This window comes from Rhinolophus sinicus, chromosome 18 (genome assembly GCF_057876585.1).
Source record: "Rhinolophus sinicus isolate RSI-liver-muscle chromosome 18, RSI-T2T, whole genome shotgun sequence".
Taxonomy (NCBI): Eukaryota; Metazoa; Chordata; class Mammalia; order Chiroptera; family Rhinolophidae; genus Rhinolophus; species Rhinolophus sinicus.
In genome coordinates this window covers 39583891-39605951 of record NC_142518.1, presented here as the reverse complement: position 1 = coordinate 39605951, position 22061 = coordinate 39583891, and the positions used below count along the sequence as shown (strand labels likewise).

The following is a 22061-nucleotide window of genomic DNA, read 5'->3' as shown; positions in this document are numbered from 1 at the left end:
AAGCGGAGTACAGCACTAGGAATAGAGGCAGTGGAAATGTAATAGCTGTATGAGATGTCAGAGGGGTACAGTAGATGGGGGAGGGGGTTATCACTGTGTGAGGGATATAAATGATAAATGTCTAACTATTACATTGTTTTGTACTCCTGAAACTAATAAAAAATGTTAACAAGAAAAAGATACAGTGACATGGTTATGCACATAGCAGCCTAATCTTGGACAAATTTTTTGTGTTTTCTCATGCTAAAACTGGGGGCAGGTCTCAATATTCTCTGCTTGTACTTTTGGAGAAGTTCAGCTTTCAGAGAATAATCTTCACTAGAAAGCTGAGAAATGTCTGCAAATTATATGTGTGTATAAATTCTGATTGTTTGATGTTAATCTGAGTAGAAAATAAGGGGCTTTGCAAACCTCTTTTGATTGATGTCTGATTCTTAGACCCCGAAACTTTCATCCCCTGACTTAAAAACAACAACAAAACCTGTACAATTTTTTTAAAGGATAAGTGAAGGAAAAGAGAATCCCCCTAGAATTCAGACAAATTTCTTCTCAAACAATCTGGCATTGTTGAATTCAGGATAGACCTGTGAGGGAAGCCAATAGTCAATATTCTACAGGCTATAGTGTAAAATTGTAAGCCCTCTTGCATGTAAACAAAGCATTTTTTCCTCCTCCACGGCAAATTCACACAGTAGGTTGTCTCTCTTTTTCTGCCCCCTTTCCCTTGTTGATTTTGGTGATCTGGTGAACATTAAAAAACACACACACGGGGGTTTTGAAAAACGCCTCTCCAGAATTCTAAGGCAAGTCCTCTCTTCCCACTCCATGGACTTAGTGGTGTCCCTGGTTAGGAACCTCGGGTCAAATTTTTCTTCCCCCCAGTGGCCAACCATGAGTAAATATTGTAACTGAAAACTAGGACAAATGGAAATATGCCAATAGTCTTAACAGAAAATATAGAAAGAACCATACTGAACATAAAACAGGCACTGGATCAATGTGAACATATTCAAACGCTCAAGTTTTGGCAGAATTTCTGTGCTTGTTGGATAGTTTCTTCTTTAATGGCCATGAAATAAGTGGTAACTAATCACCTCCCTGCTGTTAAACAGTTAATTTTAACTAAAATGAGTGAGTTGAGTATTTGTACTATAAAATGTTTGCAAGTACTTTTAAAACAGAAGGTTCTTGCATTGTAGTAAACCAGAATTATGATATTGTGAAGGGAGGGTCTATTTTGAGAAAGGATTTGTCTTTGAAAGACAGGAACATTAACCATAGTGGATATTAAAAGCACTGGCAATTTTTACTGGGTACCAGAGAAAGCTACTCAGAGTGAGCAATGTGGAGGTCTGTAGCGTCTACCCAGACCGAACTTTCCCCTTTCTTTCCTTCTTGGGTCGTCACTGAAGAACAGAACAAGTTGGCCCCTTTCCCTAAATCTCCTCAGATTTCTCCCATAATGACCAGAGAAATAAAAGAACCTTAGGAGACAAGTTGCCAAGAGCCAATGGGCAAACACTTAACTGTGTTAAGAAAGCTTGAAGTAGGAAATTCATAATGTATTTTACAGCATGCAGCCAGGAGAGTCTACGTTATGTTGGTTGCCAGGAATTTGGGATGAATGACAGTTCAGTTAAATTGGTCTGAATTGGAGGAAATAGGGGACCTCTGAAGGGACACTATTTTGTATGCCCTGAGGAAACTAGTACTGTGCTTGTGAATGACCCCTATTTGCAGTATTTGGAGAACACCACCGCACATTAAGAACTATAAAGGAAGGTACTCAGGAAGTTAGAAAAAATGCTACCATTAGTTTATATCTACTTTTCTAAAGAGCCAATGTGGCATCTCCTACCACCTGAATAATCTGCTTCTCACTGAAAAGAATTGATTTCTAAAATCTATTTACAAAAATTTATGTCCTGCTCTGAAAAATTTTAAATACAGCTCCTGGTAGAGAAATTGCTATACAACTGGCTAATGAAAAAGACATTTAGGAGCCAGTTTTTTTATTGGAAATTATCCAAATTGGATGGAGAAAAAAAGAATTCAGTCCTGCCTTGTGGCTTTGGCCCATTAGTGGAAGGTATCCACAATAATCCCATTGGTAAATTACTAAAATTGCCAAACAATGAGACTGATACAGCATCAGAAATGCATGTTTTAAAAAGTGGCTTCCAGGGCAAAACTTTTAGCAAACACTGGATTGGCCTGTATTTTGTACCAAGTTTAGAGCACAGAGGCAAGAGAAGGAACACTAAAAGAAAGATGAAACTCTTGCCACTGACATTCTAATTATTAAAGGACTGGGTCCAAGACAATATAAGGCACATCCCTGTGGATTAGGTTAGCTGACATATGACCAAAGAAAACTCCTCATTTTCCATGTGGGTACCCTACATATCTGTGATGGATGATTCACAGAATCATTCTACTGATGCTCTGACAAGACCAGTGGCTATCTAAGACAGGTTAGACGTCCTGAAATCACATGGGCAAAGGGACCATGGCGAAGAGGACACTGCAGACGTTCTGGCAACATTCTCTACCCCTGCAGACGTTCTGGCAACAGTCTCTACCCCTGTTCAACCAGCCCATGAGTGTGAGGAATTGGCTTTGCCCACCATTGGGCAGCTGTTTCCATTGGGCCACTACCCACTTACCAAGACTAAAAGTTCTTGCAGCTGTTGATAGTTATGCAGGTTGTAAGGCTACTCTCCTGGCAATAAAAGTATCTCAGTATACACAGTTGGTGTTTTCAATATGCTATTCAGAGACAAGTCCATTATCTCTGACCCAAAATGTGGGTTGTGATCTGATTGCCAAAATGACCTTCCATCTTTCCTACTAACCCCCAAGCACTGAAGAAGGGCGGAATGGTCACGTTTCCCAGCTCAGGACCCTCACTAACCCTTACTTTTCAGTAAACGACTTGCAGCCCTATTATTTCCTCAGTGGTCATGCCCCTTATTGTGTTGTGTCCCACATCCCAAGTCTTAAGGTCAACAAAATAAAGGGGTGTGTTAAGTGGGGAAGCAGAAGAGCTCCTTTATTGACTTGGACACAGAAAACAACGATCATTGGAGAGAGCCCTAAACTAAATTGTTTTCAAAATTAAATTTTTTCCTTAATACAAACATGTACATTGTTTGTAAATGCCTGATTTAAAACAATGAGTGGTGTTTTTAAAAGCTCAATAAAATGTTTTCATTTACTTCAGAAAGTAAAAAACCTAATTGAAGAGTATTATACATAAATTTTCAAAGTATTCAAAAGAATTTCAAAAACTGACAAGAGTTTCAAATGGAACATTTTATTCACGTTAGTTGTCTTTTTAACATTTACACACACACTGACACACACTGGTCTGTGTGAATAAGGGTTGTCTAAATATAAGGGAAATGAAAAATTAAAAAATATATTAATTTTTCATTGTTACAGACAATTACATACACATCACTTACAAAGCTATTACTGATTCTGTCCAAGGAAGCAGAATGGTATAGGAAGAGGAAACTTGTGGGTAAGTTCATTAGTGGCATAACTAAGATCTCAACATGAGAAAGCTGACAAAACACGGATTTTTGCTGTGAAATTTCTCTTTGCAAAATATGGAGAAAAGTCTGTCAATGGCCAGTAAATAGGAGAAGGTGGTGAACTTTTGTAGTCAATTCTCACAGTATTGTGCAGGGTATCAAGAAAACTGCTTAGTCCTTCTCTGGGACCAGCTTCAGAACTTTTCCAATTGCAATGGTCTTACCCTCATCTCTTAAAATAAAACGACCCATCTGAGGAAAATCTTTGAATGTCTCAAGGCAGATAGTTCCTGCTGTCCTTAAACGGGCAATGCACACTTGATCTTGTTTCACGAAGCGGGGCCGGGTCTTACTTTTTTCTCCGGATTTTTTGTCAATCAAGGAGATTAAGGCTGTTATTTCAACTTCCTCAATACAAGTATGAATGTGCAGCACTGCATTATAACCTGGGCAGATGATGGACTTGTGCTCAATAATCACTATCTGAACATCAAATGTGCGTCCAGAATGGCAAAGATTAGTAGGGTCACAAAGTATGAATCCTGGAAGAATCTCTTCTTCTTCAATTCCCTTTAGTCTGATTTTAAGGTTTTCACCTGGGGCTACATAATCAGTCTCAGCATCATCAGAAAGAATTCCAAGAACTTCCACATTGTGCTTGTTTGGCATCATCACAAGCTGCTGGCCTTTAAAAATGGATCCTGATTCCAGCTTTCCCAGGACCACAATGCCCATATCCTTGTACTTATCCACAATTGGCAGTCTAATTGGTCCATCAATTGATCTGTTGAAGTTTGGCATATTATCCAAATACGGAATAAATGGTAACCCAGTGTACCAAGGGCAGAAATCTGACTGCTCTTTAATATTTGCCCCGGTCAGCCCTGAGCAGGGCATAAAGTGAATGTCCTTTTTGGGACTGAAGCCGACTCTTTTCAAAAAGGGCATCAGTTTTTCTTTACATTCTTCATATCTCTCGCTGCTCCAATTTACTGTGGGATCATCCATCTTATTAATTAGCACTATTAAATATTTTACCCCTGCTGTTTTTGCCAACATGGCATGTTCTCTTGTCTGTCCACCTTTTTCAAAGCCAGTTTCAAACTCTCCTTTCCTGGCAGAAATGACCAGTACAGCCAAATCAGCTTGAGAAGCACCACCAATCATATTTGGGACAAAACTCTTGTGGCCAGGGGCATCTAAAATTGTGAAATGTTTCTTTTCTGTTTCAAAGTAGGCACGACCCACTTCTACTGTTTTACCCTTGTCTCGTTCTTCCTGATTTGTATCTAAGGCCCAGGACAAATACCAAGTTTCTCTGTTTTTTTCTTTAGCTTCTCTTTCATATTTCTCAAGTGTTCTTTTGTCAACCATTCCTGTCAAAAACATTATCTGTCCTCCAATGGTTGACTTGCCAGCATCTACGTGCCCAATGAATACCACATTTACATGTTCTTTCTTAGAAGCACCTGAGGGTACGGCCACAGACTTAGATTTTCTCATTACCTCTTTCTCCATCATTTCCTGGCCACTTTCTTCTGGAGGCCCTGAATCTCCTAAGGAACTACCCCCTGGCTCAGCTTCACTTACTTCTTTATTGTGCTCCCACGACTCCTCTAGGACCATCTCCACCTCTCCGTTCTCTACAACAGGTTCTGAAAGTTCCATGTTAACGGCTGAATTGGAACCTTCATGCAACACTATCTGTTCCTCTTTGGAATGTTCCACAGGTGCCCCCCGTCCCAGCCTTTTACCTTGAGGGTCCCCCGCGCTGGCGCAGGTTTCCTCGATGCTGGTGGTGTCGGCCCCGGGGGTCTGCGGCTGGGCCTGGCCCCGCAGGAAGGATGGTACAAACTCCGCGGCATGTACATTAGGCACGAAGGGTTTGGCGTTGACGTTGAGCTGACGGCTGAAGGCCGAGCTGAGGTGCTCACGCTGGGCCTCGGCCCCCGCCGAGAACGCTCGTTCCCCGCTTGGGTCTGAACCCAGGGCTTCCATGTCCACCTGGTCCCAGCAGTCGGGCGCCGAGTCGCTGCTGCTGCTGCTGCTGCCCGTATCCATGGTCTGAGGACCTGATGGGTGGCGGGGAGGGAGCGGGGTCAGCAGGACAGAAAGAGCGGGCTCTGCCGACAGGGGGAAGGCAGCAAGCGCGCAGGGACTAGGGGTAGCGACACGAACCTTAGTGGCAGCTCAGAGGCAGCTAAGTCCCGACACTGCATTCGCAGCTGCGGCGGCGGCAGCAGATATGGCGGCTCAAGCCTCTCCTCTTGTGTGTGAGCGGATCTCCTCCCCCAAACCCCAACCACTTCCGACTCCTCCACAGCCGACCCAGCGCCGGGGGTGGATTGACCCCTCACTGCCTTCCGTACACCCGGCCTCCTTAGTTCTCAGTCTTGGGCTAAGTCTAAAAGTATAATTTTCAAAATGAAAATTTATAGTTATTTTGTTCACATGATCTGGGACAGCAGTTTTACCACAATTTAAAGATTAAGCCTAGACAGGCACACCTGACTTACAATTCTGCTCAGAGATTCAAGTAAAAATGAAAAATCCCACTGAACAAATAGAGTCAAGATATGGGTTAACTACCTAGAAACCCAACAACCAAAGGAAGACATACATCATGAAGATGTATTTCATCCTCATGAAATACATGAAGATGTATCTGACCCTAGGAAATGCAACTTTGGATCACTCATTAATTTGAAACCCAGAGGTCTTTTTGATTTTCCCTTTTTCAGTGAACCCCCATAAGCCTGTAACGTTTGCTGATGGCTTCTACGGTGTAAGAATTGGGTTGTAACATCTTTTCATGTTCAGCACTCTGGCTGCCTGCATGGAAGGAATTCCCAAGGAGAACCTTGTCCCAGTGAAGCTGCCCAACCTACAGCATTTGTGCTGGTGCCTGGACAATGGCATCACATAGACAGGCACTGGACTCAGATCACTTTTATTCTTCTGACCAGCTGTATTCTGGGAGTACCTGCCCTACTCGCCAGCACCTCCTCAGAGTACACCCTACGTCCACAGGCTTTCCTGACTCATTCTAGGGGCCTGGAACCCCACTCACTGCTGGTAATGTGTTTGCTCTAAGAAACAATCAGTGTCATGTTGGAACCTTCCTCAGTTAATGGCAATGGCATGGGGCTATGGGTGTCAGCCTAATTAAACCAATTAAGAGCACTGAAATGGACAAAATACATAAGACCTTAACCAATAGAATCTCAGTCTCAGAAAGAGTTTGTAACTCTTGGGCCAAAGTCTGAAAGAGCTAGTTTGTAAATTATCTTAATGTAGGTCAAACTGAAAAAGAAAAAGAAAAAGGATACTGGGAAAATACAATTTGCTAGTACAAGATGAACTCATAGAGTTGGATACTAAATAAATCCAAGTCAAAATATTATAAAAATTAGTAACTGAATTATGACTTAAGAATTGTGTTCTCCAGACTTTAGGGATAGAAAAAAAATGTCCTATATCTAACATACTTGGATCCTTGATGGCTTCATTCTGGGGCTGGCACTATTTTACTAGCTCTTTGCCGTTCCCAAGCCATTAGATACCAAATCACTTCATTCTTTTTGCCTCAGGTAATGGCTTAATTATTTGTTGTCGCATAAAGAGAATGTGCACACCTAGTCACAATGACTAGGAAGAACTGAAAGGTTGAATGGAGATCTTTGGACAATACTCCACAAATGTGTTGGAGCCTTTCTTGGGCATTCTGTAAACCTAGGATAGGTTTACTAAAATGTCTCTGGGGGAACTTGTCCAGGTTTAGGCAGTTGTATTTACATAAGGTTAGTAATAGCAAGGAAGCAGGAAAGACCTGGGAAGTTTCCTTTGTCTGGGCCAATTGCATTGACCACGAGAATATTAGCATGACTACTCTGTTAAAGAACAGAAGATGCTTTACTTCTAGAAATTGGAGGAAAAATGAGAAATAGTGAGTGGATGTCCTCACAAGCCATCCTCCTTGGGGCTCGGGGAAAAGCAGGTCCACCCAAGAAAGAGAAACATTGACCAAGCTGTGTACACAGAGACTAACCTTGGACAAAACTTTTTTGGTTTGTGTGATGGAGTGATTGTATCCAGTTTATCAGCCTAGAACTTTGAAAGAGTTCATTCAGTACATAAGAGAATTCTCTTCACCAAAAGCCTTAAAAAAAAAAGTAGGTAATATCGAGCTATTGTTTAATTTAGTAATTTTCCGCTTTAAAATATTTTTATTGTAAAATGTAGCACAAATACAGAAAACCACATAAAACAAAATTATAGCTTATTGACGTAGAAGGGAAACACACTTGTATCCACCACCCAAATCAATAATTAGAAATTTGACAGCCAACCCAGAAGGCTTCTCTGTACCCTGCGCAATCACAACTCACTCCCTCCATCCCTAAATGTAACCACTATCTTAACATTTATGGTAATCACTTCCATGATTTTCTGTATAGTTTTAGCACATAAGTGTATGCTCAAATATTACCGTTCAATTTTGCCTAGCTTTTTTGACACTGTTAAGTCTCTCATAATCTACAGGTTCACTTTTTTCATGTCATTTACTCATTGAAGAAAGTGGATGGTGTGACTTGTAGAATTTTTTACATTCTTGACTTTGCTGATTCTATCCTTATGATATAGATTAGAATATTTCTTTTTTTCTCTGTATTTCCTATGTATCAATAATTGGATCTATGATCTTGATCAGATATAGGTGCAATTTTTTTGAGCAAGAATTCTTCAAGGGGGATTTTGAGTATTTACTTAAAGAGGCACATAAGGTCAGGTTGTGACTTCTTTTACAGTTAGCAGTAATTAGTGGTAATTGTGTAGACACATATCATTAGGGATTGCAAAACTGTGATATTGTCTTTGTCATTCTTCCTTTCTTTATTAACCAGAATACTACTTTAAAACAATTTCCCTTCATCAACAATTTTGTTACTTTGAAGTACAAGTTGTAAAGGAAAGGCAGAGAAGTGCTTATTTCTCTCTATTTGAGAGTTTTCAAAATAATGATTGGTTGCCTACAATCATTCACAGATGACAAATAAGGATATTTCAAAATAATAATTATGGATTATTGGATTTACATATATTTGATGTGTTTTAAACAATTCCCCTTACTATACTTATCGATGTTAAGATGGTCCATCATTGGCCAGTGGAAGCCTCTTCAAGTTGGGTTCTGAATCGTTTTGAGACTATGCTAGTTGTCCTCGGTGGTTTATTATCTGGTATGACAAAATGTATCAGACCGATTTTATACATTTCTACCAAGCCAGGAATACTGGTTCTCAATGACAACAGGGAATGATAACATTAGAAAATAAAATATTAATTTGATTTGTCTCACCTACACATATAGTAGTCTCAATACGACTACCATCAACATAATTAGAGAAACCATTTTTTCATAAACCCTCCATATTCTCTAGCAGTATGTCATAGTTGAACTGCATCTATCTGATAATAACTCACTTTTGTTAAGTGTTTCTTAGGCATAGGTTACATTTCAATTATTTTCTATGAATTCTCTCATTTCATTTTCCATACCATTTTGTGAAGAAGGTAATCTTATCACTCTATTTTACAGATAAGAAATGGATGTTTAGTGAGGCTGAATTATCTAAGGTCACATAGCTAATAAATAGTAAACTTGGTGTTCAAACACAGAATATAATGCTAAAGCCATACTGGCTTGTAGCATCTATATATACTAAAGAGAGTATAAGGAGATTTGGCAGGTTTAAATCACAAATGGGAGAAGAGGGTAAAGTCTTAGATTATCTGGAGAGAATGGAAACATGGGTGAATTTAAGAGAGAAAGGACATTCTGTGAATTTCTTTTAGGACTTATGTTTTCTTCCTAAAGTAGGAGATGACCCTGTGGAGATTGTGAGGGAGGATTGCAGTAAGAAAAATGAGAAATGGGAAAATTTAGAATTGACTTTTGGGGTGTGGGAGAGGTGGCTGTCTTAGGGAATAGTAAAATTATTTTCTTAAGAATTCCAATTGGGGTGGCCAATTAGCTCAGCTGGTTAGAGCATGCTGCTAATAACACCAAGGTTGCCAGTTCAATCCCTGCATGGGCCACTATGAGCTGAACCCTCCTTAAAAAAAAAAATCCAATTTAACGAAAGCAGTTTAGACTGGAAAACATAATACTCCCAGGTTTTGAGAGTCCCCTCTTCCTCCAACATACACTTAGCATCAATGGGTGGCTAGAGCACAAGCAAAGTTTTAAGTTTCATCCTGGTTTAAGGAATAGTAGTGTCAGATAGGCTGAAAGGGGACTAACAGGAAAATATCAAGGGACTAATGAACACAGGGTTAAGAATACTGTGTTACATGCCCTATATAGAGTCCATAGTGGCCCATAGTGGTTCTAAAGGAACAAAGACCTCATGGTCACTATTATTAAATGCTAGGAAATTAATTCATTATTTTGAAATTAGGTAAGCAGAGGCAAATAATGAAACAATTATCCTGGGTTTGGCATATGAACTATTACATTGGTTATCAAATAGTAGATGGGGGAAGTTTCTCATCAGAGAATAACTCCATCTAATAAATGAAGAAGGATAGATAGAATTAAAACATCTCCATTTTAACTTCAAATGACTCAAATGCTCTAGGTAATGAGCACCGATATCTGTTCCCATTACAAAAAGAAGGACATCCATACAGTATGTGCTTTATGATAGACTAATGCAACACTATCTCTGAGACATGAGACATTCTTGCCAAAATATGAAGACTGAATTAGATGAAGAATCTAGATATCTAACTTTCTGTCACAAATGGCAGGATTTCCTGCTTTCTCATGGCTGAATAATATTCGATTGTACATAGTATGTTCTATTTATCAAGAAACAGAATCTTCCAGAGAAGACCCCTACAGATTCCCCATCCACTTAATTGGGCAAAACTAGGTCTCATGGCCACCATTAAGTGTATGGGAGGCTGGAAAAATCATAATCTGACAAAGTGGAATGGGATAGCCATGACTGAATTGAGGGAATCCTGAACATGGTACTTTTAAAAACAAAGTCAGTTTTTCTTACTGTAGGACACTGGTAGGAAAGGCTGTTGGATTGGCAATCAATAAGTCTAGTGAGAATAAGAAGCAGGATTCCAGGGTCAAAAAACAGTCAAAGGTAAGGATTGAATATGAACTAAAGGGAATAAATTTACAAGGATTAAGCAACATACTGTTTACAGGCACTTTTGTACCTGTTACCTCGTTCAATCCTCACAAAAATCCTATAGATGCAGTAACTGGTATTATCTCCACGTTATGAATGAGGGACCAGAGACTCATAGAGGAGGAATGAGGTGGCTTGTTTAGAGTTCAGATTAGTGGTTCCACCGTGCATTATTTTCCCTCTATCATGGATCATAGATAGTCTTGTCTCTAGCTTACCAAATTTACCATGGGAAACAGAAACAGGGGAAGGAAAAGAGGTCTACTATCTGCTCAGCACAGTGCTAGGCATATTTCATGACAGGAAGGGGACACATTTTTTTTAAATTTTATTAGTTTCAGGTGCACAAGACAAAGCAATACTTAGACTTTTATCATTTATATCCCTCACACTGTGTGAAACCCCCTCCCCCCATCCAGTATCCCTCTGACATCGCACAGAGCCATTACATTTCCACTGTCTCTATTCCTAATGCTGTACTCCGCTTCATATATATATATATATATATATATATATATATATATATATATATATATTATAGTTGGCATTCATTATTGTTCAGCTTCAGGTGTACAGTGCAGAGATCAGGCATCTACATCATCCCTGAGGTGGTCTCCCAAATGGGACACGTGTCCATAGGATACCCTACATATTTTAATTCTGGCCATTTCTCTGATGATGGGAGGTGGTGGAAGACATGCGGCTGACAGAGTGGCTCAGAGACGATCCTGCCTGTATGAAATGAATTGTATATCTAAGCCCTAACCCCTAGTACTTCAGAACATGACTGTATTTGAGATTTGGGCTTCAAAGATGTAATTGAATTAAAATGAGTTTGTTAGGTTAGGCCCTAATTCAATCTGACTGGTGTTCTTATAAGAGGAGATTAGGACACAGAAAGAAACCATGGGTGAATGAGCACCGTGGGATGACCATGGGAAGAGGCAGCAAGAGGGTGTCTATGCGCAAGCCAAGGAGAGAGGCCTCAGGGGCAACCAACCCTGCAGACACCTTAATCTTGGACTCTCAGCCTCCAGAACTTTGAGAAATAAATTTCTGTTGTTTAAGCCACCCAGTCTGTGGTTATGGCAGCCCTTACAAATTAATACACTGCTGCCACACCACCTCTGTGGCCCATTCTGCAAAGTCAAACGAAACAGGAAAAGTGGGATCACATGAAATCAGCCATGCACTGACACAGGAGTGCAAGGACTTACACTCTACTAAGGAAGCTGTCAAACTTGGGAATCTTACGATACTTAGAGGTGGCTGCCATGTTGTCATGTTGCCAGCAGGTCTGATCATCTATTCACAAAGAATGACTCTGATGGGCATTTAGTCCAATGAGCGCCTATGGAGCCCAATTCAGATCTGACCAGAATATCAAACAAAGTTCCTAGAAGGCCTTTTTTGTGCCCCATAACTTCACTTAATGTCAATAACAGGTTGCCATTTTATAGAGGTGAATAACTGATTTTTATTATGTCAGCATTGCTACCGTGTTTTACCCAATGCCAGAATTCTGTGACTCATTTCCCTGCAGTCCTTAATGTCCATCCTTTAGAGTTGGGTGGCTTCAGATGTGGATCATTCCAGTTGAACCTTCCCTATCCCCTAATTTTCTAGATGCATGTAGTAAGACACTATTTATAGACTGACAGTTCTCGTTGTGTGAGTCTGTTCTGAAGAACACGAGAAGAGGGGGAGATTCCCATCATTCAACCGACTCACGATTGAATCTTTGGATGGTTTAAAAACATACCATTAAATTTTAATCATTTTTTTCACATGTCATGTGAACAACGATTGAGACATCATAATCCCGCAGACTCACCAGTTGACATGTGACATTTCCTATTTCTTCTGATAACCTACTGTACTCTTACTAAACTCTCCCTAAAAATCAAGGCACTGCAAGGCAGAAACAGGTCTGCTCACAGTAGGTACTGCAGGTGCGTTAAGAGTAAGGAAGCAGAACACACAATAGAATGTCCCTTCTTTGTTAATTCTATTATACCTTGTTGATAGTTTCATGCTTCCCTGATAGCTGTAGAATCTGTTTTGCAGTAAAGGAAGCAAACCCTTCAGATACGCAAATGATTAAGAAGTAATGGAGTGGCTGGGTGCTACCGCTGTCAATCATCTTGGTGTATATCAGAAGAGGGGTCACCTAAAGGGAGAGAAACGGTGAACAGGTTGTGTCCACAGAGACTGATCCTGGAAACACCTCTTTTTTTGTCTCCCTGACCTGAGATGGCTGAGTTCCTTTGATGACGGTTGGAGAGGAGTGACAATTTCTCTGTTCTGATCTCAAAATAATTCATCCACTAATAAAAGAAACTTCACCATTAGAGGTCTGAGAAATCAGTGTAGATGATTTCTTACCTGACTTAATTTAATCTTGAGTGGAAAATAAATGGTCTGTGATGAAAAACCTTTTAACTCTCTCCTGTTTGTAGAAGTCAGAGCATCTCACCTACTCATTTATTGAAACATCACATCTCTTACTTGGAAGGCTTATCAAATGAGAAACAGAAACTCATAGACACAGACAATAGTTTAGTGGTTGCCAGAGGGTAAGGGGGGCGGGGGGTGGGGGGTGGGAGATGAGGGTAAGGGGGATCGAATATATGGTGATGGAAGGAGTACTGACTCTGGGTGATGAACACACAATGGGATTTATAGATGATGTAATACAGAATTGTGCACCTGAAATCTATGTAATTTTACTAACAATTGTCACCCCAATAAATTTAATAAAATAAAATTAAAAAAAGAAAAAAAGAGAGCGGAATCCTACTTAACCTTTGCCTCAACATTCCCCTGAAACATCAGAGATGTGACTGAAAGGGTATACAGAGAGCTATGCACATGCCTACAGTTGGTTTTCAATGTTTTCTTACGGACCCAAATGGAAACGCAAACCGTATTATTTCTATCCTTTAAAGTGACTTTAGGACACATGCTACAAGATGGTTAACCTTGAAAACATTATGCTAAGTGAAGTAACCCAGTCACAAACGAACAAATATTGGATGATTCCACATGTATGAAAATGTCTAGAATAGGTAAATTCATAGAGACAGAAAGTAGATTACAGGACACCAGGGGCTGGGTGAGAGGGGAGAGTGGGGAGGGGGGAGTTAGTGGTTCAGTGGGTACAGAGTTTCTGTTCAGGGTAATGAAAAGGGTTTGGAAATAGTGGTGATGCTTTCACAATATTGTGACTCTAATTAATGCCACTGGATTGTATTCTTACAAATGGCTAACGTGGCAAATTGCATGCTGCATATATTTTACCACCATGAAAACAGCAAGGGCTCCATAGGTATCAGCTGTCACTTAAACCATCGCCTGCCCTTGTCCTTTCTATGCAGAAGTTGTAGCTCTGAGGTCTTAGGGACAAACCCTACACACCTGTCAGCCTTTTTCTTGCCCTTTCCCGGATCCTTTCTCTCCCTTTCCCTCTATTCTGCTGCTTCTGATATGTCGTTACACGCAAATGGTGAATTCTGAATGTTGGGAATTGTGTTTTTCAGTTTTCCATTTTCAGTGTATCCATGTGATTGGCTGGTTTTTAAATTCCAGTTTTTTGATGAGATCTCAATTTTGTCATCCACATTCTTGAACATATTAATCCTAATTATTTCACTGCCCATGTCTGATCATTCCGATATTGGGTCTTCTGGGTAATTTCTTTTCTCTACTTCTCTTAACTTGTGTTTTTGATACATCTGGTGATTGAATTAATTGTCAGGCATTGTTTAAGATGCAGTCAAATGTCCCTGGATGATGCTTACCCCTCCGCAGAAGTTTCACTCTCTCAGGCAGGCCGCTAGTGTAGGTGCAGTCCCGTCACTCCAGTCAGGGACTAAGCCTACTCAGGCTGCTTCAGGTTTTCTGAGGCTTGGATGGCCTCTGGGATTCCCTCCCCCAGGTTGCAGCTCTCCAGGGGTCCTGGATGTCAGCTTGAGGTGTTTCCTGGGGGCCCTCCTTTTGGGGAGTTCCAACTCAGTTTTCTCATCTACTACACCATGGGACTGCTGAGAAATCTGCTGAGACTTTTTTTTTTTTTTTAAAGCGGCTGCCTGCTTAGCTTTCTAGTCACATGTCTTATAGCAACTTAGGTTTGGACAAATGCCTCAAGAAAGAAATCTACCCAATGTCGGTGTCACTTCTGTCTGCTTATCTTTTTCCCAAGATCTTGACTTCTCAAGTATTGACTGGTTTGTAAGTCTGACTCCAAGTTTTGTTTCCCTAGCCCCATACGTTTTCTGAAGAGCTGCCTTCTCTGCCTCTCAGTGGGGTGGGTGTTCTGCCTTTTGTATGAAGTCCAATCACCCAGAGCAGTTTAGGATTCAGCAAGTTCCCTGAGGGAAAATGCAGCACAAAAATGTTGGATTCCCCTCAGTGAAATTCCCTACTCTTCAGATTCTTCTACCCTGATGTCCTGGACACAGAAGAAATTCCCTGATGACTCCAAGCTGAACAGTTTTCCTTTTATCCAGATTTTAATTCTTTCCCATGAGATAATGGGACTGAAACAAGCTATTTCATCATGGCCATAGCTGGAAGTGGGAAATTACCCACACATGATTCTTAAATGTATTTCTTAAAAATAAATATGCAGGACTGGCTATAAATATTTTCGCCCAAAATATTAATGTCACAGGTTTGTCTTACCAGATATCAGTGCAATTCTGTGATTTAGAATCCAAACATTGGTGGAGCAAATCCTACAGAATCGTCAAGGAAGAATGTGCGACCGCCAATATTTTTACACAACCAATCAGTGGCTCAAGTATAAAAGCAAAAGGCAAACAATTTTGAACATGTATTAAATCAGGGAATTTTCTTCTAATGACAGTGTGAAACATATTGGTAGGGTATGGACTTCAGTCAACCAATATTATGGAAGGCAGGGTGGAGTTTCCTCAAAAAATTATGAATAGAATTACCATATGACCCAGCAATCCCTCTCCTGGGTATCTACCCAAAAAGTCTGAAAACATTTATACATAAAGACACGTGTGCTCCAATGTTCATTGCAGTTTTGTTTATGGTGGCCAAGACATGGAAACAACCAAAATGTCCTTTGATAGATGAATGGATAAAGAAGTGGTGGTATATATACACAATGGAATACTATTCGGCGGTAAGAAAAGATGATATAGGAACATTTGTGACAACATGGATGGATCTTGAGAGTATGATGCTAAGCAAAATAAGTCAGACAGAAAAAGCAGAGAACCATGTGATTTCACTGATATGTGGTATATAAACCAAAAACAACAAAAGAACAAGACAAACAAATGAGCAATCGGAATTTTTGACTCTGTCCACCATGCAGGTTCTGCTATGTAGTGAGGGTCCTAGTGCAAAATGAAAACCTGGGGTTTCTCGTTCAAAAAGCAGAGAAAAGCTTCCCTCCGCCCCTTCCTTCCAGTCTTTCTTTTGACCTGTCACAGTGTTTTGTTTTTGCTGGTTAATGTCGTGAAGGTCCTCACAGGTGCCCAGGTGGCTCACCCCATGACTTGGCACTCTCAACCCTGACCCTTCCTGCACCCACACTCAGGCTCCTGCCACAGGGTGGAGTGCAGCAGCAGTCACTTTGACAGGAGAAGAGGGGGAGTCTGGGTGGGTGGGTGGGCTCGGGGGCCTGGGGGAGCAGAGAACCTGTCCCAGTGAGACTGGGACCTGCTGGGCCTGGACAGGAGGAGAGCTGAGGCTCCAGGTTCCCAGCACATACTGCACTGTCCCATCAGACAACACTTCGAAAACACAAAGAAAAGCGGTTAAGAATATCAAGAAGGCAACATTAACCCACAAGCCTAGGGGTCCGTTCTCGGCATGGGCCCTGTGGGACTACACTAGTGTTAGGCCTTTAAAGCTGACCCCGTGTGCCATTATTCAACTTCACTAGGGCTTCAGTCTCCTCATCTGTAAAACAGAGATTTAGAAAAACCGTCATAGCTTTTCCGGTGAAACTTCAATGAGATTTTATATGTTAAATGCTTAACATTGTACCTGGCACAATATAATTAACCATTACAAGCTGAATATTAAGGTACTAAATCATTATTGAGACAGTATTTTTTAGGATGTTGTCAATTAGCAATCAGTAGATATTGTCTCAGATTTCTAATTATTAAATACTCCATTAAAATAGTGTAAAGGTATCTCATGAACACAGATAAACATCACAACAGATAGAACCATGGACTCCAACAGATTAAACAGGGGTTTTCCTCTTACAGTTTTGATGAAGAAGTGTGTTCCAGTCCATCCCTAAAGCCCCAATATGCCAGCTGTTCACCCATCTGCAGATGATATCAGCAAGTTCAGAACAAAGCCTCTGACCATTATGAATCCATCTTGGTCCTGGTGAGACACGGGTGGTTCACAGAAGCTGGCAAGGACCTCAGATCCCACGGCAACCAAGTATGTCAGGGAGCTCCATCGCCCATAGAAAAAGGAGGGTGAGCCTTTCTCTAAGAGGTAGCCTGCACGTTGGTGGGCGGGTTCGCGCCTCTCTTCTGGGTACTGTCCACTTTACACCAGGCCCACGCTGTCTGCACACAAAACCACCTCTTGAGGTGATGTTCTCATGCTTCCATTGAGCACCAGTGCCAGGCTTCTTCCATGTCGCCAGCCCAGAACACCGTGCTACTTTCCTCCACCGGTCCTTCCTTCCTCGTGGGGTTGGGGGCTCTTCTTTCACTCGTCGAAGTGCCACCATCCCTTTACACACTTTTATCACTGGAGGTTTCCTAGGGTGTGTTACATTACCCACCCCCATTAACAGTGTGACAATGTGGGGCAGTAACTGGAGGGGAAAGCGGGGTTCAACATGGGAGAAATTATAGCATGTTTGTAGGCTGATGAGAATAATTCATAATGCGATGATCCGGTGTTCGTTTTCTCCATGTAATGAACCAGTTCTCCAAACGTTGACCTTTAAAAAATACACAGTGTCGGGAGAGGAAATTCACTTTGGGCCCTGCGTGTTTGTTCATGTTTTTGCTGGATAAGCCAAGAATTCGAAGCCCTAACTACTCTTACCCAGGAGGTTTCTCCGGGTTGAATTTGTATTGAGCAATCCTGAGGGATGCGGGAACACCTCCCATAAAAGGCAGATTGCTTCTTCTCACTATCCAAGCCACAAATCTCTCAAGCTCAGGGCTCCCCTCCTGCATCACAACCCTCTGCGTGTGCGGGCATCCAGATGAGTCTACCTTCATTGTCCCAGGGGACTTAGAGGACACGTACCACCAGTGCAACATGGTGCTCTGGCTACTGCTTTTGTTGCAAGTAACAAAGTCCTTTGTGTCTCACCCAGGAGTCCTCCGTCTTCTGTCAGCATCTGTCAATTTATGGCAAATTAACTTGTAAGCTTGCAAGTAGCATAAAATCTCAGATCCTCCACAGTCCTTGACACACAGATTTAAGTACATCACTCCTCTGTTTCCCTTTGCTTTTAGTATCCTAAAGGTCAACTCTGTTAACATGGTCTTCCAGCCCCTGCATGGCTTGGCCCTGCCTCCATCTTCGGATCCTTGTGCCACTTTCCCCAAAATCTCTCTGTTCTTTAGTCATATGGAAGAGAAAAGCAGTGCCTGACATCTGGGCACTGGCCTGACACTTACAAGGAGGTCTCTGTTGCTGGTAGCATGGCTTGCTACTCACGGTTAATGTTGTTCTCCCTTTGGACACGAACAACTAAATCATCCAACCAAAACTCAAATCCCATAATAGTTTCTTTCTAATATGATCTTCCTGAAACACAACCACAGTTGCCTATGCCGTGCATTTATTCACTGCAAGGAGTAAGAAACGCAGTTATTTAACTACCTGTGTATTCCTAGTGCTTTTTGGCTGGAAGGCAAATATCAGTTGTTGTTTCAGTTTATCAAACATGCCAATTTCTTTCCTGCCACAGGGACTTTGCACATACTGTATTTTTTCTGTCTAGAATACTGTTCTCCTAACCTCCTCAACCTCACTAATGCCTCCACAATTAATTCATTCATTCTGCAAATACGTATCAAACATTTACCATGTGCCAAGCACTGTGTTAGTTACAGGAAATGCAGTGGGGAGAAAAGCCACACACTGTCCTATTTCTCCTTTGCTTACAGGTAAGCATATAAAAAAATATTAAATCCAACATCTCATTAATGAATATATAATTTTAAAGAACTTTATTGCTGTGATAAGAAGCATACTTCCTGTGGGTTTATGATAATATGAATCTAATCTAGACTTGGTGGTGGGGGACAATTGAGTGGCACTAAAGCTAAAATCTGAAGGATGAATGCAACATTAATTAATAACCTGTCAGTCTTGACTCCTGGTATAGTATGTGCAAGAACCGTTTGGTTAGAGTAATTTCAACGGGAATTTACAAGCGGTTATATGACTGGAGTGCATAATACAAGTAGAAGAGTGGTGTGAGATATAGAGGAAAAGAAGTATACTGGCTGCGTGTGTGGTTTGTATAATCTGACTACCTGCATTTGGCTCTCAGTTCTCTCGCTTACTAGCTATGTAACAGGGAGGAAGTTACTGAACTCTTTTTTATCTTATTTGTATACTGGGTCATGATTTAAAAGTGTCTTACAGAGGTTTTATGAGAATTCAGTAACATAATGCCTATAAAGCACAGAGGACCATAAAAACTGATTGCAAATAACATTCGATGTTAGCTGTTATTATTATGAATATGGTGGATAGGAAAGGATAGCAGGGCTGGGACTAGGATGAGATAGCAGTGTTACAAAATTAAAAGAGACACTCACTTCTTGAACATTCTCTTACACTTTGCATTCTTGGTGCCTGTCTTGTCCAAACCTAATCCTGACCCTTAGAGAGAGATCAGATCATGCAGACATGTTAAAGTTTTTTGGTTTTCTCCTAATAGCAAGGGGAGATTTTGAGAGTTTTAACCAGATGGAAGGGTATGTATATGACATACTCTAACATATACATGAAAATATTGTTTAGAAAAAAATATGGATTGGAGGGAAGCAAGTGTCAATGTGGATAGTGGCCAGTTAGGAAAAAGTTTAACCAGTTGAAGTATGATAATGCTGAGAACATGGACAGCAATGGTGGTAGTGGAGCTAGAAAGACATGGGCAATTTTAGTAAATATCTAAGAGTAAAATTTATAGGACTTGGCAATGTGAAAGGCAAGGGCAAAAGAGGTGACAAGGTTGCTTGCTTCTGCAGCACAAATACTAAAACTGGAATGATACAGAGAAGATTAGCATGGCCCCTGCGCAAGGATGACACGCAAATTCATGAAGCACTCCATATTTTTTTACAGTGAAATATATATATTTCCCCCTACGGTGTGTGGAGTACAGCATAGGGAATCAGGTCAATAGTACTGTGGCTGCTATGTGTGATGTTGGAGAGGTGGTAGATAGGGGGAGTGGGTTGTCACTTTGTGAGGGGTGTAAATGTCTAACTATTACATTGTTTTGTACACCTGAAACTAATAATAAAATTAAATTAAAAATAAAAAATAATAAAAAATAAAAGAGGTGACAAGGATGATGCATAGATTTCTGGCACATGTGAATGAATAGACTGATACAATTGAAAGAGATTATAACACTGGAAAGAAACCAAATTTAGGAGGAAGAGCATGCATTTGTCCTTGGTAATGAGTTTGACGTGCCTTTGAGATACTCAATTGGATATATTGAATAGAAAGTTGGTTATTCTAGTCTGGAGCTCTGTTGACCACATGTGTTGAGAAATAAATGTCCTTGGTAGCTTATAGATGGTGATTAACAATGAGGGTATGATTGGGATTGTCTTAGGGAGAACATGGAGTGATAATAAGAAACCTTATAACCAAGCCTCAGGAAACTGAAATATTTGAGGCCTATGTAGAAGAGGATGACCTTACAGAGGAGATAGATAAATCAACAAAAGGTAAGAAGAACACCGGAAAATTAGTAACACTAAAGTCAAAAGAAAAGACTGTTTCTAGGAAGAAAGAGTGCTCCAGGGTATCAGAGGAGGGAGATATCAGGGAATTGCAGATTGGAAATTTCTCATTGCCTTTAGGAACGCAGAGGTCATTGGTTATATAAATAATGAATGATATTGTAGGAAGTGATGGAGTGAAACTCACATGTAGGCTGAGAGGTAAGAAGTGGGTGGAATAATGATAACAGAGCCATTTCTTTCAAGACATCTTGCTATGGAGGAAGGGAGAGAGAACAGGCACTTTTTGGAGGGGTACGTAAGTTCAAAGAAGGGTGATTTAAAAAGACAATTTGCCGAATTTAGGTTTTCAACATTTTATTTACTCTGGTTTTACTCTGGTGCCAGGTATTGGGCCAAATGCTTTACATACATATGGCATTCAATCTGCACAGCAATGCAAAGGTAGAGGTATTATCTTCTTTGTACAAATGAAAAAGTAGGGGCTTTTGGAGAGGTTAAATAACTTGCCTAAAGCCACACACTGCATCTAAGTGGCAAGGTAAGATGCTAATGCCAGTGTGACACCAAAGCCTATGCACTTAATCACTGCAATTATCCATATCATTTCTCTTGAATTTCAGCTTCACTCCCAAATTCCTTTAATTTTGCCTGTCCTTCCTCTACTTTAGCTTTCTAAGAAATCTGAGGAGGTAACCAAAAGAAGACTGAGAAAACCAGACCTCCCAGCATCCTACAGGAACACTGGAAGTTCTTTGAAATGGAGGTGGTGGGAAAGAGGGGCATCATTTCCAGTGGTGTCGCTGAGCTTTCCCTCAAGCCCTGGTGAGTTTGGGAGCAGTGACCTGCCACTCTCATATATATGTATGTGTGTATATATATATATATATATATATATATATATATATATATATATATATATATATATATATATAAAATTTAGCATCTGGAATGGAGGACAGGATTTGTCTGGAGACAAGGAGGGTGGGGAGCGGCAGACGCTTGGAAGTTCTCTCTGTCTGGCCACTCTTACGTAATTCCTGAGGGGTAGTCACCAAGCTCAGGGACATCACCACATTCCCTTCTATAAAGCAGATTCCTTCACAGAGTTCATTCACATCAAAGAGGAACAATAAGGAAAGGAGGGATTCACACTGAACCTGGCTTTTCTGAGCTATGGGCCGAAGTATAGACACCTGTCTAGATGAGGTTCCTACTTTAAAAGGTGGCTTCTAGAATGGATCCCTCAATGCCCTTTCAGCCTACATTTAGCAGTGCCTCTCTGGTAAGCTCTGATGACCTGCAAGGAATCAGTGTCTGTCTCTGCCCTTGCATTATCTTACAGCCAGGAG

General features: G+C 40.8%; 1 protein-coding gene and 1 non-coding gene across 2 annotated transcripts; one reads left to right on the top strand and one right to left on the bottom strand.

Moving 5' to 3' along the window:
* Positions 1-3565: 3565 nt before the first annotated feature.
* Positions 3566-5840, bottom strand: GSPT2 (G1 to S phase transition 2). The gene is made up of 2 exons (XM_088794735.1): positions 5718-5840; positions 3566-5611 (listed from the first exon to the last, which is right to left on the bottom strand). Exon 2 carries the CDS (start codon positions 5598-5600, stop codon positions 3711-3713), a length of 1890 nt encoding a protein of 629 aa, XP_088650861.1. The 5' UTR covers positions 5601-5611; positions 5718-5840; the 3' UTR covers positions 3566-3710.
* Positions 5841-19964: 14124 nt separating this feature from the next.
* Positions 19965-20071, top strand: LOC141569822 (U6 spliceosomal RNA). The gene has a single exon (XR_012493602.2). It is a non-coding gene; the product is annotated as a U6 spliceosomal RNA (small nuclear RNA).
* The last annotated feature ends 1990 nt before the right edge of the window (positions 20072-22061 follow it).